The sequence below is a fragment of the Zeus faber genome (assembly GCF_960531495.2).
Source record: "Zeus faber genome assembly, chromosome: 17".
NCBI lineage: Eukaryota > Metazoa > Chordata > Actinopteri > Zeiformes > Zeidae > Zeus > Zeus faber.
Window position 1 is genome coordinate 22,160,331 of NC_137204.1, and position 15,555 is coordinate 22,175,885.

General features: G+C 45.4%; 1 protein-coding gene across 2 annotated transcripts in view; it reads right to left on the minus strand.

The window, feature by feature from the left end:
* bcr (BCR activator of RhoGEF and GTPase) overlaps positions 1-15,555 on the minus strand; it is an 84,191-nt gene that overhangs the window by 12,118 nt on the left and 56,518 nt on the right. For both annotated transcript variants that reach the window (XM_080017763.1, XM_080017762.1), the window contains exons 5-10: positions 12,999-13,106; positions 9,960-10,020; positions 9,810-9,862; positions 9,518-9,658; positions 1,005-1,126; positions 343-508 (exon numbers count right to left, since the gene is read on the minus strand). In XM_080017763.1, the coding sequence (XP_079873889.1) occupies positions 343-508; positions 1,005-1,126; positions 9,518-9,658; positions 9,810-9,862; positions 9,960-10,020; positions 12,999-13,106 (651 nt within the window). The remainder of the gene's footprint in view (positions 1-342; positions 509-1,004; positions 1,127-9,517; positions 9,659-9,809; positions 9,863-9,959; positions 10,021-12,998; positions 13,107-15,555) is intronic.

Consider the following 15,555-nt stretch of genomic DNA (forward strand, 5'->3'; position numbering starts at 1 on the left):
GTGTTTAAGAATCAACATTTTTTTTTTGTCTTATGCAGAGGGTCCAGAAGAAAAACTGTTACGGATCCAAAACAAAGGAGTTAAAGAACCAGAGTTACAAAACACCTACCAGAGGAAACACTGGCTGGGTGGTGGTTGGCAACCAGTGTTGGGGTTGCTTTGATGTGGGATATACAATATTCCTTGTGTTTACGTGTGTGTGTGTGTGGGTCTTTTCCTCTTCCCACAGCCCCTGCCCACCCTTTCCCCGGATCAAACCCGTCAGATGTAAGACCTTAAACCGTCCGCACCCCTCGCAATCTCACAATGCGTTCACATCCAGCACGGGCGTGTCCACGCTACCTTCTCTCGCTGGATCTCGCTGCGGAGGTGCGAGATCTTGACCTTCATGGCGTCCAGCTCCTCGTCGGGGACCTGGGGGATGGTGAGTGGCTCCGTTTCCTCGGGGCCCTGGAAGGTCAGCTCGGACAGCGGGATGTACCACTTGCTGTCGTACTGCTGGCTTTTACTGTGCGCCGAGAGGGAGCGACAGCGGGGTTAAATGAGATCGACAAGTGGAAAGGAGAGCGATGTAAGGTGTGGGAAAGGTGGAAGGAAGCAGGGAAAACTCTTTTATTTCAACTCGTGCATAAGAAAGGAAACCACAGGCCGGTTTCCACTGATGAATTGTGCTTATCCAGTAAAAAAAATACACACGTAACAATTAATACATGAAATCAAAAAAGGCACATTTTAGATTCCGACACCTTTTTAATGTGAGTTTTTCCCCATCTGGAAATGAACCATACATTAACATACCAAACCAGAAAGTAATAAAAACTACTGCCAAGAAACAGCATTTCATTAGGTGCCAAAGCCAAAACGTTTTACTCCTCAGTTTACTGCAGAACTCGTTCCACTCTGTGGCCTTGGGGTCGCGACGTGATACAGAATGGAGCATTCAGTATTAGCTTAAATAATAAATCGCATAAAAGCATTAAAAAAAAATAATCACGGTTTCTCACCCTCCAATCTGTTTCTTGAGCTTGGCGCAGAGTATCAGGTCCGTGAAGAGGAAGACGTGCCGGAGCTTTCTGGCGCCCTCCACCAGCTCCACCATGAAGCTGTCCTTCAGCAGCTGGCGGTTCTGCAGAAACAACAGCACGGCACCGCAGAGGCTCATTAGCACGCTGTCAGAAACAGTCAGTAACACAGTTTGAGCAGACAGTGATGCAGGCGAGAAGGCCGTCCAGAGCGGCGGAACTCAAAAGACGACATTACATAACGTCATTGACAGGACATTTTTGCACAAAGTGTCTTATAATGCAAGTGGTCGTAGCCTAGGAGTAGATTAGTAGAAGACTTCAATAGGAACAAGTAACATCGTTTCAGTCTCACTTTCCCCTTTTCTTCGGAGTTGGGAGGCTCATGGAGTCCCCGACACTCATTTTGCAGTGCTGTGTTCAGAATGGTGTACTACGTACTGCTTACAGCACTACATGTACATACTATCATCCACAACATTATCATGCAAGTAAAAATAATGTCTTTTCAGACACACTACACCATCGTATAGCACTTCCAGCGGTTTCACAAGGACGCCGCCAGGAAACCTTCACCAGCGTCTTGCTTCAATGCAATGTGAGACAGGACATTTCACTGGATGGAGCATTTAATCCTGTCTTTATCTCCTTGTGTTGGTCTGCATGGAAGCTCGGACACTGCAAAATAGTGTCTGCATGGTGGCATGTGATATGGTTATTGACCAAAAGGGGGCAGTGATGTCGCTTTTCCAAGGATGGTCACGTCATTCACTAATAAAGTCAAATAAAAAACAAGATTTGTGGAACCAAGGACGTGTTCTCTGTCAATACAGGCCTTTATCAATCACATGATACTAAAAAAGAAATCCGACTGGCTAAACGATGCATCTTCACCAAACAGGTATTATCTGCCGGCGGTGGTCTGCAGGTGAAAAGATATTGTATGTGGAGAGAGGGCGCATAACTTCTTCAGGTACGTAAGTTAGTTCATTTGTTTAGTTTGCTGCCTTAGTCGATGAGAAAGAAGCGGAAAGAAGAAGAAACACATTCTGACAACAATAACAAACACCTTCCAGCAGCAGCAGCAGCAGGCAGCATGCAGCATCAGCATCAGCATGCAGCAGCAGCATGCAGCAGCAGGCAGCAGCAGCAGGCAGCATCAGCATCAGCATCAGGAGCAGCAGCAGCAGCATAATGTAGCAGCATGCAGCAGCAGGCAGCAGCAGCATCAGCATGCAGCATCAGCAGCATCAGCATGCAGCAGCAGCAGCATCAGCAGCATGCAGCATCAGCAGCAAGCAGCATCAGCAGCATGCAGCATGCAGCATCAGCAGCATCAGCAGCAGCAGCATGCAGCATCAGCAGCAGCAGCATGCAGCATCAGCATCAGCATGCAGCAGCATGCAGCAGAATGTAGCAGCATGCAGCAGCAGGCAGCAGCAGGCAGCAGCAGCAGCAGCATGCAGCAGCATGCAGCAGCATCAGCAGCAGCAGCAGCAGCAGCAGCAGCAGCAGCAGCAGCATGCAGCAGCAGCATCAGCAGCATGCAGCAGCAGCATCAGCAGCATGCAGCAGCAGCAGCATCAGCAGCATGCAGCAGCAGCATCAGCAGCATGCAGCAGCAGCAGCATCAGCAGCATGCAGCAGCAGCAGCAGCAGCATCATCAGCAGCATCAGCAGCAGCATCATCAACACATCAACACGGCAGAGAGATCGGGCCTTGTTGATGTCGACAGGGATTTCGAGGTTTGGGGGGGATTTTGTCGAGAGTGTGTAACGCCAACCCTAAGAAACCGTTCTCTCTCAATGAATGGAGGTAATAAAGCTGGAGCTCGGCGTTGAAACTCACCCCCCTCCCCCCCCCTCTTACTCGTAGCGTCTCCCTACGGAGCCGATCTCCCCCTCCCCTCCCCTCCCGATCGCCCCCCACGATACCCTGGCAGCAAGGCCGCAGAGCATGACATCACGGCTAATTGCAGCCAATCGCAACTCTATCCTCCACGTTTCCACCCCCCTACCCTCCCCTCTTCTTATTCTCATCTCCCTCCTCCCCTTCCTCCCTCCTTCCCTCCCTCATTTTCCGTCCTCTGCTGCCCCCCCCCCCCCATTTCGATCAAGCCCCCGCAGTGGGTTCTCCCGCTCACAGGAGGAATTATCGCGGCTTTAGCGCTGACGTGAGTCATCCACACAGACACACACCTAAAGAGACCCCCCCACCCCCGCAGGGAGGATGTGTATCAATCCGTGTGTGTGTGTGTCTGTGTGTGTGTGTGTGTGTGTGTGTGTGTTATGTTTGTGAGCACTGGAGAGTAGGAGAGAGAGAGAGAGAGAGAGAGAGAGAGAGAGAGAGAGAGAGAGAGAGAGAGAGAGAGACAGAGAGAGAGAGAGAAATGGACAGAGGGAGAGAAAGAGAGAGACAGAGGGAGAGAGAGAGAGGGAGAGAGAGAGAGAGAGAGAGAAAGGTAGTGGGAGCATGTGGAAAGACTGAATGACATAGAGGTAGAGAATGAGTTTAAATAAAGAGACAGGGATTGAAGGAGATAAAAAAAAAAAAAAAAAAAACCTCTTGGAAGAGATTTTGGGCTGTAGCCTTTTACACATCGAGCGCACGCACGAACACCTACATCAGATTACAATCATTACCTGATCCCCAGATAAGGATATGACAGTCCAATTCCCAATAGCGCATATAATTATTCATTACCAGCAAAAGATAATGAAGCCTGGGACGATGACAGTCTGATGGATAACTTCCACATGAGCTGCTTCGGATCAGCGCCTGACGTTTTGTTTCTAATTTTAAATGTTTGGGATGAAAAGGTGAAACAGAGGCAACGTGTGCTTGGTTACACACCTGCAGTACTAATGTATGGCATACCACAAAATGAAATACTTTATAATAAAAAAGAAGGTCCTTAAAGGACCAGACCAGTGTCAAATTGATTTTTTAGCTTGTTTACTAGTCAGCACAGACATGACCATTTTCCTGGTGATAGCTCACATTTTTTTAATATTGTCTCTATTCACAAGTTTTGGAAAATTGATAAAAAACATAAAAACATATAGTGAGAAACCTACACTAAAATAATGACGTCCTGATCCCACCGAGAAGCACATATACTACAACACTACATATTTCTACTTAATTTTGCCATCATTTGTCTTAATTCCATGTTCAAGCAATTGTGCTTCAGCCTTTCTCAAATAGAATGAACACATATAAAAAAAAAAAAAACGTCACCCCACAATATTGTTCACATTTTCCCAAACCAAAAATAGCGAAAAAATAAACATTACAAATGTAAAAATGAGAGCGTGCAATTTAGAAATGAGATCATCAGGAAAACGGGCAGTCATATAAAACGTGTGCGCTGACTAGTAAATGGTCTAAAACGCAGTTTGACACCCATATGCTCCTTTTTTTAACCAATAAAAACAAAAATAAAAAACATTAAAAGATTTCCTCCCTCAAGGTGGATCATATTCCATATGCATTACAGTTCCTCTCGCACGGAAACGATCCCGATTTATTCCCTCGACACGTTTTGTGTTATATGATGATTTCCATGACAGCGTGACCACGTGCTCCACTGTACTTTAAACACATCAGTCAATCATGGGAGACGTTTGCCGCCATGTTAAGGGCATACGACTAAAGAAATAGGGAACGAAATCCCCCGGGGACGTTTCTGAACCCCAGGTTATAAATAGACCCGTTCTCGCCTCGCTCCTCTCTCAATCTAAACGCAATCATGTTATTCTAAATTTGGACCGTGTCGTTCTAATGGGACTTCTTTGCTTGGAGCTTCGTCTTAGCTTCGGCCTTTTGCTCCTTTCACTCTCAGATTTGGAACAGGCATGAATACGTTTGCTGGCTAAGTGCCTTTGTGAATTTGAGGGATAGAGATAGTCGGAGAAAACACAGGCGGATGAACACTAAGTGTGCTTCTCTTCCAGGTGCAGTGTTTGAAGTGAAAAGCCTCCTCTTGGAATTACACTTTAATAGTGAAAATAGTGGAAATATTTAACTTAATTATCCATTGGAACATGGTGCCGAAAGAAGCGAAAGTATGTTTTGCTGTGATTTGTAAGTCGTGAGTTGTCAATATTTATATTGTTATTTTAAACAATATTGACGTTGTTTATTCTACAAACAATACAAATGTGCTGAAAAACAACAAAACAAATGAATTTAGTAATTTTATATGGGGAAAGGAACGTTTTGTTTCCTGGTTTTACATCCAAATCTTGAATCAAGTCAAATTGAAATGTCAACGTTGAGGTCAAGAAAAATAAAGATTTGCTTGTTTTTCTTTCACAACGGTGCCAGTGTATGTACGCACATACTTTTGTATATAATAATAATAAAAAATATATAACACATTAAAATGATTTTTGTTTTCTTTTTCTCAAAACACGGGCCTGTTAAAGCAAAGATGACCCACATATTGGAACTGACATGTAAAACATGATGTTGAACATTTAATAAAGTTCTGAATGCACATCCACAGGAGATGTCTTCCATCTCATGTGTCAGCGTGTGATTCAATCATCTCAGTAATCCAATAAAGAGAGCAACTGGCAAGAAGATCAATGGATTCTGGGATTTGATTGGGTTATTAGATAGAAAGTACTGCAACGGATTACGATGGATTATTATTTAGATAGCACCTTAATTAACCACACGCCCAACAATATCTCAATCGGCCATGTCGCCTCTAAGGTAAACTATAAAAGAACATGACGGATTATATAATGGGGACTCAAATTGATTCGGCGAGAATCGCCATCACTCATCATCAGCCCTAGGTGGTAAACCTCCACATTGACTGGGTGGCGAGATGACATCATGAGGTCGGAATTGGGGGGCGCCAGATGAAAGGTTCCCGAGGCCTCGGCTGTGTGAGAGCGTGTGGGAATCACGCTGCGAAGAGACGAAGAGAGCGACACACAGAGGATCCCATGAAATGAACCACGGTGCTGCAGACGCAGTTAGTTGTTAAAACGTACATTTCACCGTAATTATGATTCAGAGGTTTATCGTTCATTTTTGTAAATATACATTTCTGCTCAATATCCTCTTTGAAAAACACAACTTTGCTCCTCTCTCCTAACGCAGGAGCCCCGGAACAACTCCGGAAACCAGATAGATGTACCGGCGTCCGTGCCGACGGCAGAGCGCAGCAATTAAATATTGACCAGGTCCTGAAAGAGCGTTTGCTGAGTGTGTGTGTGTGTGTGTGTGTGTGTGTGTGTGTGTGTGTGTGCGCGCGCGCGCATGCAGGCGATGTCATGAATTCACAACATCTACTATATCTATATATAGAGTGCATGCTTTGATGAGCATCTCTGCTCTCTCAGCATACCTCTGCGTAATAGGTCGTGTTCATGCGATGCGTCTCGTGCTGCATGAGTGTGCATCTGCAGCTCGGCACTGGCGGGCGGGCGCCTCACGTACGTCGTGGTTTTTGTCAAAGCAGGGTTCGGGACCCCCTGGGGTCCTTCGAAAAAGGTTCCAGGGTGTCCCCAGCGAAAAAAAAACCCCATTACCTGTCAATCTTCATCGTTGTTTCGTTTACAGGACATGAGCCCCGTTAGAGTGTGTAGACAAATGACTGTTCCCGTCATAGTTTCACTGTTATTTCCCTAACTGGAGCATAAACAGGCCTGGAAGATGTCCCAGAGAGCAAATCTCATCAAAACGGGGTCCGTGGTCTGATTCATATTAAATTGAGGCTCCTTGATATGAAAATAGTCGAGAATGAAGTATTTCTGAGAATTGTGAGTGTATGTGTGTGTGTGTGGGGGGGGGGGGGAGGGGGTAGAGAGAGAGAGAGAGAGAGAGAGAGAGAGAGAGAGAGAGAGAGAGAGAGAGAGAGGGAGCGGGAGAGGGAGGGAGTGAGAGAGAAAAAGAGAGAGGGAACGAGAGAGAGAGAGAGAGGGAGAGAGAAACTAAAGTACCGCATATGTTTGTGTGGTCGTTGGTGTATCTGTGTGTGCACTCTCCTTTACTACATAATGACACACACTCACATCAGCAGCAACATCCCTCCCAGAGGCAAACACAGCAGCGTATGGAGGTGAATTCAGATCCAGGCGGCGGCCTCATTTGCATTTTAATTAAGCAGCTTCTGTTTGCCCCCCCACCCAACTGGCTGAACCCGGGCCCCTCGGGGCCACTTGCGCTGCTCTGCTCCCACAAGCCTCCGCTAAAGAAACCACAGGTTACTGGCTTGTGTATGGACACAGAGTGTAGTGTGTGTACGCTCTTATTCCTGGGGCGGGGCCATTGCTAGATATTATAGTTCATTGTCTTTCAGCGTCCTCCAATCATTTGAATGTTGTATTGGTTGAGGTTTTCCCTGTTGTACTATGAACTGCAGCTCAATCCATTCCCTCAATACCGGATCAATTTAAACTATACATTCCGATGTCAATCACTTGGGTTGACTCCCAACCATCTAAAAAAAAAAACAAGGTTAAGGAAAACGTATATTTGTGTTTTCCTTTAATATTTGTATGATGCTATGACCAAAGCTTCCGGGACATGGAGTCCACAGAGCTCGACGGTGACCGCCCACTTTTTGAACGGCTCTAGTTGCGGAAGTGAATTTCCCATTCGTTCAACTCCACCAACATTTCAGAAAATCCTCATTATGAAGATGATTTCAGTTATGGAAACCTGCCGGTACATTAGATGTTGAACACATCGCAGATTCAAGCACCTGATGATATATTTACCTGCTGCTTGATGGTCTAACCACACCCATGTCATGTCCAAATACGCAACGGCTCCACGTCTCTCCGCCATCGCAGGGAGGGCTGTGTTTTGCTTATAAAAATATATTTACGATTCCCCTTAATTATAATTATCATTTGTAAAGTCTAATAAAAAAAGACCGTAATTTATTTATTTTTTCCGGGGGAGACCGCCCTAATATTTTAATATTGTCGGATGACGGTTAATGATCGGTTAACGAGGGCCAGCTATTAAAAAAATATATAAATTAGCATCCCTACTCAGTATACGGCAGTGAATTGAAACAGCAGCCAAATTCTCACTCCGCTGATTGGTTTATTATCGTTACGCCCAATGTTGCAACTCATTTGGTGCCAAACAAAGGCAAAACGCTCACACATGTTACTGAAATAGAGTCTTTGCTGTGGGGCACACACAGTAATAAGCGGCATCGATTTCTATGTGCTGCTTTTATGTTGCTATTATCAATATTTGATGCCTGATGCAGAGGTCTGAGGCTGCAAATGGGGCATGTGTGTATAAGAGTGTGTGTGTATGTGTGTGTGTCTCTGTATATTTGTGGTGGTGAGGGGGGGTAATGAAAAAGGGAATTGGAGGAAAGATGTGTGGGTGTGCTGTGTATACTGTGTAGTGTGTGGCTAATAACGACCCCCCTGTCAACAGAAGGTGGAGCCCGCCTGGCCACTCCGTCTCCGTTTATGAATAATTAACCCTGTATCTGCCAGTCAGGGAGGAGGGCTGGCTCGTTACGAGGCATTACGTACAGTGCTGTCACGCAAGCTATCAATCAAAACACTCCCTTCATGTGCCACTAGCCATCTCCAGGGATGGCGCTCGAAAAGGTGGGTGGGATGGAAGCATGCATGTATGTGCGTGCGTGTGTGTGTGTATGTGTGTGTGTGTGTGTGTGTGTGTGTGTGTGTGTATGTGAGTCAAGGGTCCAGAAGCACAGCAAACCATCAGAGAGCAAACAGTGGAGCTCCCAAAAGGCCTTGGGTAAGGGATGCGGTTGTGCCCATATAAGGGCACGGTCTCTGCCTGAGCTCGGTGTCCCCTCATCCAGCCTCTCATCCAGACATCTAGCAACCACTTCAAGGACATTCACACAGCAGGGCTCCGGATTGAGGGAGAGGTGTCTGGGGCTGGGTAGTGGGCATGATCTCACGTTTCAATCCAATATTGATTCAATGAAATATTGATGAGCTGGCTTAGGACACGATTCTATATTGATATATTTTATACATAATGACTTTGTGCATTAATAAGAAATAGAGAGATGAAATATTGAATTTCATTTGTGACTATAGTAGTTTCATTTAAAAAAGGCCGATTGTTGCATAACTTCCAGACAAAGTATTGATGTTACAATTTTCAAATCAGAAATCTCTGAAAATAAAACGATGGAATTGAATCGTACTGGAGCATCGTTTTTTTTAACCCATCCTTGGAGGTGTAAAAAAATAATAATTCAATTCAAATCATGTCGGGAAGGAAAATGTGTTTGCATGTATTTATTTATTTTCACCTCAAGTGATGATAAACATGTAAGATTCACGCTGACACAACCAACTGCGACAAATATTCGAAGGAAATGTGTCCTTGAAATGCAACTCCCTGGTGTCGTACACACACACACACACACACACACACACACACACACACACACACACACACACACACACACACACACACACACACACACACACACACACACACACACACACACACTCCTCACCTCTCCCTTCTTGACAGTCATGGACTGGCGTCGAGGCGTGGTCTCCTCGTTGATGCTGGAGAGGAAGTTCTGAGAGATCCGCAGGGCGTCCTGCAGCAGGGGGTGGTCCGGGTGGCTGGACGGGGTGTGTTTTAGCAGGTCCTGCAGCGCACACACACACAACCCCATGGGTAAAGGCGAGAAAGACAAAACAAACCCAGCAAAATCAAGTAAAACGTTACCCCCCACCCCCCCCACCCCACAATCGGTGTGGTCGGACGGCACCGGAGGCAAGGACTGTGTTCACACTCACGTGGAGCACCAGGGTGCTGCGTGTCACTCTGTCCACTGGTTTGTACAGCAGAGCTGGGGACAAACAATGGGAAAACAATGAATTGAAGGAACGACATGCACAGAGATAGGTAAAAAAAAGATGTTTCAGAGACATCACAAGGTCACTCACTCTCCAGAGAGTTTTTGGCCGACTGATCTTTGCAGTCCTTTGTGCTCCTCACCTTCAGGTTCTGGAGAGAAACGTGGCGGAGAACATGAGCGAGAGCCGGGGGGGGGGGGGGGGGGGAACGCAGTGCAAGCAATACACCTCTCTCAAAAAGAACCACAGCGGTGTATTAGAAACACATTTCGGTTTTCTGGGAGTCGGTTATATTTAATAGGAGAGTTGAGCGGTTACAAAAGGAAGTATGGCTGTTATCGTCCAGCGCAGCTGAGGTCGCCCGGTTACAAATTAATCATGCTGTACTCAGCTGCTCCTTCCCGCCATGCTTTTCAGAGTCATGCATCATTACACAAACCAATAACAACTGTCTGGGACAGATTTGCTGCCCTTAATATTAACTAGTAGCCTCATAAGACAGCAGAAAGGATTCATCTGAACCTGGCAGATGTCAATGGATTTACTTAAACAAACCAAGAAAAGGGACAAGAAAATAGCTTAGTTTCACTGTAAGTGGTATATATAAACATAATTATGGTTTAGATGTTTAGTTACAGCAATTTTAACTCCCATCTGATCAAAACCCACAGTTCAAATACTGTTCTGGACGACATGAGAACTCGTAGGTTGGAGAAAAAAAAAAATCATACAGGCAAGACACACACACACACACACACACACACACACACACACACACACACACACACACACACACACACACACACACACACACACACACACACAGTGTTGACAGGAAGATGTACAGTGGAACATTCATACTGAAATGAGCTGTAATGACTAAAAGGTGAGTGGGAGGAGGTTTAGGTCGTAAAAGCGAACAAAAGCTCTAAGTGGCAGCTGAATCACCGTTCCACAGTTCCACAGATCCACAGTAGTGACTGTGGTGATAATATTTCCGTTTCCAAAACCTTTTCTTAATAGGACAGAGACCACCACTGCGACGTCTCCAAGATCTGTTCCTTAGTCTCTCATGCCGACGCCGGAGTCACCTGCTGTAGACCACGGTGCTGATTCCGGCTACAACATAAAGCTCCTGCAATGCTGATGGCAACCAGAGGTAGAGAACATCCCATCATTTAGATGTCACAGGTTCGACCATTTTTCAAACTCCGTTCAAAACGCTTATCTCATTCGTCCTTCTCCAATTTAAAGCTGTGTTTCCAGTTTTAACATAATGGAGTACCTCTATTTGTCCTTGACTTTGTCCTCCTATACTAAGCCTATTCTAGTGTCCAGTGTTAGAACTCAATATGATCATATTTAAGCAATTATATTATGTAATAACACCCGTCAATTGGAATAAACACCTTAAATAAGACATTTGACCACATTTTGTAGCTTTTTATCATGGCAACGTAATAATGCCACACAAAATTGCCGTCTTCATATCTTCTTCTTCTTTATATCAAGTGCAGGCTAGAAAAAAGAAATAATAATTGTAATGCCACTGTCCCCTAAAAAAAAGAAAGAAAGAAAGAAAGAAAGAAAGAAAAGAAAAAAAAAAGAAATTGGAACATAAAACATTTTAAAAACGTGACCGTTTTCCAAATTAGCCTATTCAAAATGTTCAAATTCAGATAAAAAACGAACAGTACTGTTTTCCGTGCTTGAAAATAGAAACTTGGCGTAAGATTCAGAGGGTCTCACCAAACCCGCGGTGCAAAGAAAGTGATGAAAGATCCCATGAATGGGAATGAAAGGTAGATTAGATTTATTGCTTTGTTTATTTATTTCATGGGCATATATATTTTTTTCATTTGCGGTGATGACAGTAATGACTTCAATACCGTGATGACGTCACACAACCGTGGTATTCCTAATCAGAGTCACTTTACTGCGCTCACCGTTCCTGTGGGCAGTGTGAATTGTGAAAGTGATTCCTCCACCACGAACAGGGCACCATGCTACAACTCAGACAACTCATGATTGTTTCATTTCGCAATCTATGCTTAAATTCAATGTTTTACTAAATGAATATAAATCGTCACTTTTGGTGGATGCAAACAGACCTCAGGAACAGGCTGCAAGGAGAGCACTTTGGGGCCTGCGTGGAGATTTCAATAATTGGGCCCCCTGTGGCAAACTCTCCATATCCTGATGCCATGCTGAAAATTCTCTCCAAGCCAAGGAAGATAAAGTGCAGCAATGAATCACGCACACTGTGTTCATGATGCGCTAATGTTTTTCAAAGGCCTTTGGTTACACAGCTCATTTTTATGCAATAAATGCAGCCTATTAAGTCATCCTCTCCTGGCGATCACTTTGTTTTGCGTATTGAATATACCGAGCGAACGAAAGATTTAACGCCAACATAAACTGCAGACCGCCTGCCGTGCCATCTGACCGAAGCCCATATGCCATCCCGCGCTCCTCGTCTGTTTAGGGCTTTTTCGGTGCTTCCACCAGGCCTGAAAATAGTTCTAGGGGAAACACTGAAGTGTTGCACTTTAGTGCTCGACAAAATTTCACTAGAGGGCTCCCAGTTCTAGAAACAAAAACACACACATTATGTGATTTCGCAATTAGGTTGGAATAAAATACGGCTTAAATTCGGTATTGCGTTCAAGATGTTACAACACGTGGCAAGTTATTTCAAAACTCAGAATTTTTACAGAATGCCTTCTTACGTCCTCTGTCTACCCAACAAGATATTTAAATTGAAAATGACTGATATGATTCCTTGAAGGATAACTCTGGCCATTTAAGACTTGGACCCGTTCTCCAACCTTGCGACCGGTAAGAACGACACGTTCCTGGTGCTTTGGTGATCATTTTGGTTTGGCGTCAGCATGGCCCGTTTCATTGAGTCGAGGGTAAGAGAGCCCTGACGGCACGCTGTGCTGACGCAGGTCATTACATCCCGGTCAGAGACGATCACCACGGCTGGAAAGGTGAAGAATAGCAGGTGGAGGGTCCGGGCTGATGAAATGGATGGAATTAATCCTTCCACTCGCGATTTCTTTCCACCATCGTGCCGACCGGGTTCCCCCCCCCCCCCCCCTCTTTTCCCTTCCCGCCCGCTCTTACCTCAGAGATTTCGGCAAACTGTGTGTTGGCCTGGCAGCATTTCTCTGCGGTCTCCACGGCCAGCTCGTAGTTGTCCACGAAGGCACGGTAGACCCCCAGCTGGCTGGCCTGGAGGACGGAGAAAGCAAGAGAAGGGGAAAATGATCTCGTCACCCCTGGAAGAAAACACTACAGCACATTTCAACATACTGTACCACCTGCTTCTAGTACTATGATACCATATTATTACTATGTACTAACTCATATATATTTAACTTAAATAATTTCTATATAATATACCTATTTTGAGCTCATTAGTTAACAGCTGTAGAAATGGTACCCCCTGTTTATTGTCTTCTGTCAGCTTGTGCTGCTTTAACACCTGAGTTCCCCCCCAGAGATACACAACGCACAGGGACACACAAAGCTCTAAGCTGCAAAACATTCACACACAAAGGTTCTACTCACAACCCTTAACCCTTTCGCCAAGCGTAAACCACTAAACACCATGCACAACACTCTGGAAATCAACGCCTATCGCGGAACCACAAAAAGTGAAGTGATCTCGGATCTGTGTTTTCTAGCCTGGTTAAGACATTTTGACCACAAAAAAATCTCCTTTAAATGGGAGTGTAGAGAAAGAGCCCCGCTGATTTTTTCGTACTGGATTTTCTTTATAATCACCGCACTGAATCCTGAATAAATCCCAATACCAATAATCACATTGTTTTGTTTTTTTTCCATGTGAATCATACAAATTGTATGTACTGCTTTGTTGATTACCTAGCCAAAGTGCTGATAATTGGTTTCTATTGTGAGTTCACATTCATTCATTTTAAACACTGATGTGCATATGTCCGAAAAACAGACACACACACACACACACACACATTGACAGAGAGAGAGAGAGAGAGAGAGAGAGAGAGAGAAAGATGGAGACTGGTGTCATTCCAAAAGGCAACAACAGGCGGTTGCCACAGCGCTCCCAGCAGCCTCAGCTGTTGCCATGGCAGCCAGTGAGACCTGCACAGTAAGTAATTAATGATCGCAGTAACAGAGGCTGTAAAAGCACATTTAGAGAGCTGGTTGGCTGAATAAAGCCCATCAAGGCATGCCTGGCAGCCTCACTATCCATCCACACGGTGAACAGTAGGACAATCAATTCTCCTTAACAAAGGCTTCAGCGGGAGACAAAAGGAGAGATGTTTGTGTGACAAGGCAGGGCCTCCACCGGGCGTGCGCACACGCACACGCACACGCACACGCACACACACACACACACACACAGACAGACACACACACAGACACACACCAGCGACAACATTAAAACCACTGATAGTTGAAGTGAATACCATTGACATAACACTCATTTCAACGGCACCTGATGTGATGATGATGATGATGATGATGATGTGTTGATAGCAGGAAAATGAGCCAGCGTAAGCATATGAGCCACTTTGACAAGGACCGAATTGTGATGGCTAGATGACTGGGTCAGAGCATCTCCAAAACGGCAGGTCTTGTGGGGTGTTCCCGGTATGCAGTGGTTGGTACCAAAAGTCACCAATCAGTCACCAAAAGTGGTCCAAGAAAGGACCGGTGAACTGGCGACAGGGTCATGGGCACCCAAGGCTCACTGGTACGCGTGGGGAGCAAAATCTAGCCTGTCTGGTCTGATCCCACAAAAGAGCTACCGTAGCACAAATTGCTGTAAAAGTTTATGCTGCTATGATAGAAATGTGTCAGAACACACAGTGCATCACAGCTTGCTGTGTATGGGGCTGTGTAGCCGCAGACCGGTCAGAGTGTCCATGTTGACCCCTGTCCACCACTGAAAGCACCTACAATGGGCATGTGAGCGTCAGAACTGGACCATGGAGCAATGGAAGAAGGTGGCCTGCTCTGATGAGTCACGTTTTCATTTACATAATGGAGTCGGCCAGGGGTCGGGTCTGATGTGATTGACCCTTCAGAGGTCTTGTGGAGTCCAAACCTCGATGGGTCCGAGCTGTTTTGGCGGCACGACAGGGAGCTACACAATATGAGTGGTGGTTTTAATGTTGTGGCTGATCTGCAAACAAAAGGAAAACAACAAGAAAACTCAAGGGGGTACGCGCACGCGCACACACACACACACACACACACACACACACACACACACACACACACACACACACACACACACACGTAGTCAGGGAATAAAGCAATTTCTACTGTAGACTGCGTCCCCAGTGTGTGCTCTGCCCTGGGCTCCAATCAATCTGCGCCGCGGTGGAGGCCACACTGAGTGACAGTATCACTAAAGCCAGAAAACAGAAGTTGATTGGATGTCAGCCGTAACCAGGGTGTGTGCTTACTGTAGCATCTACTGAGGCACAAATTGGGTCCCGTTAATGGAGAGAACCGCCCTGGGTTAGGATTGGGACGTCTTCATTTAAGAGGGGGACAGGTGACGAAACAAGGGCAAGACGTTCTACACCGACACTGGACTCTCATCGTACAGTTTGTTCGTGTGTGTGTGTGTGTGTCTGTCATCTACAATCACCAAAAGACATTATGTAAAAAAATGTTGGCTCTG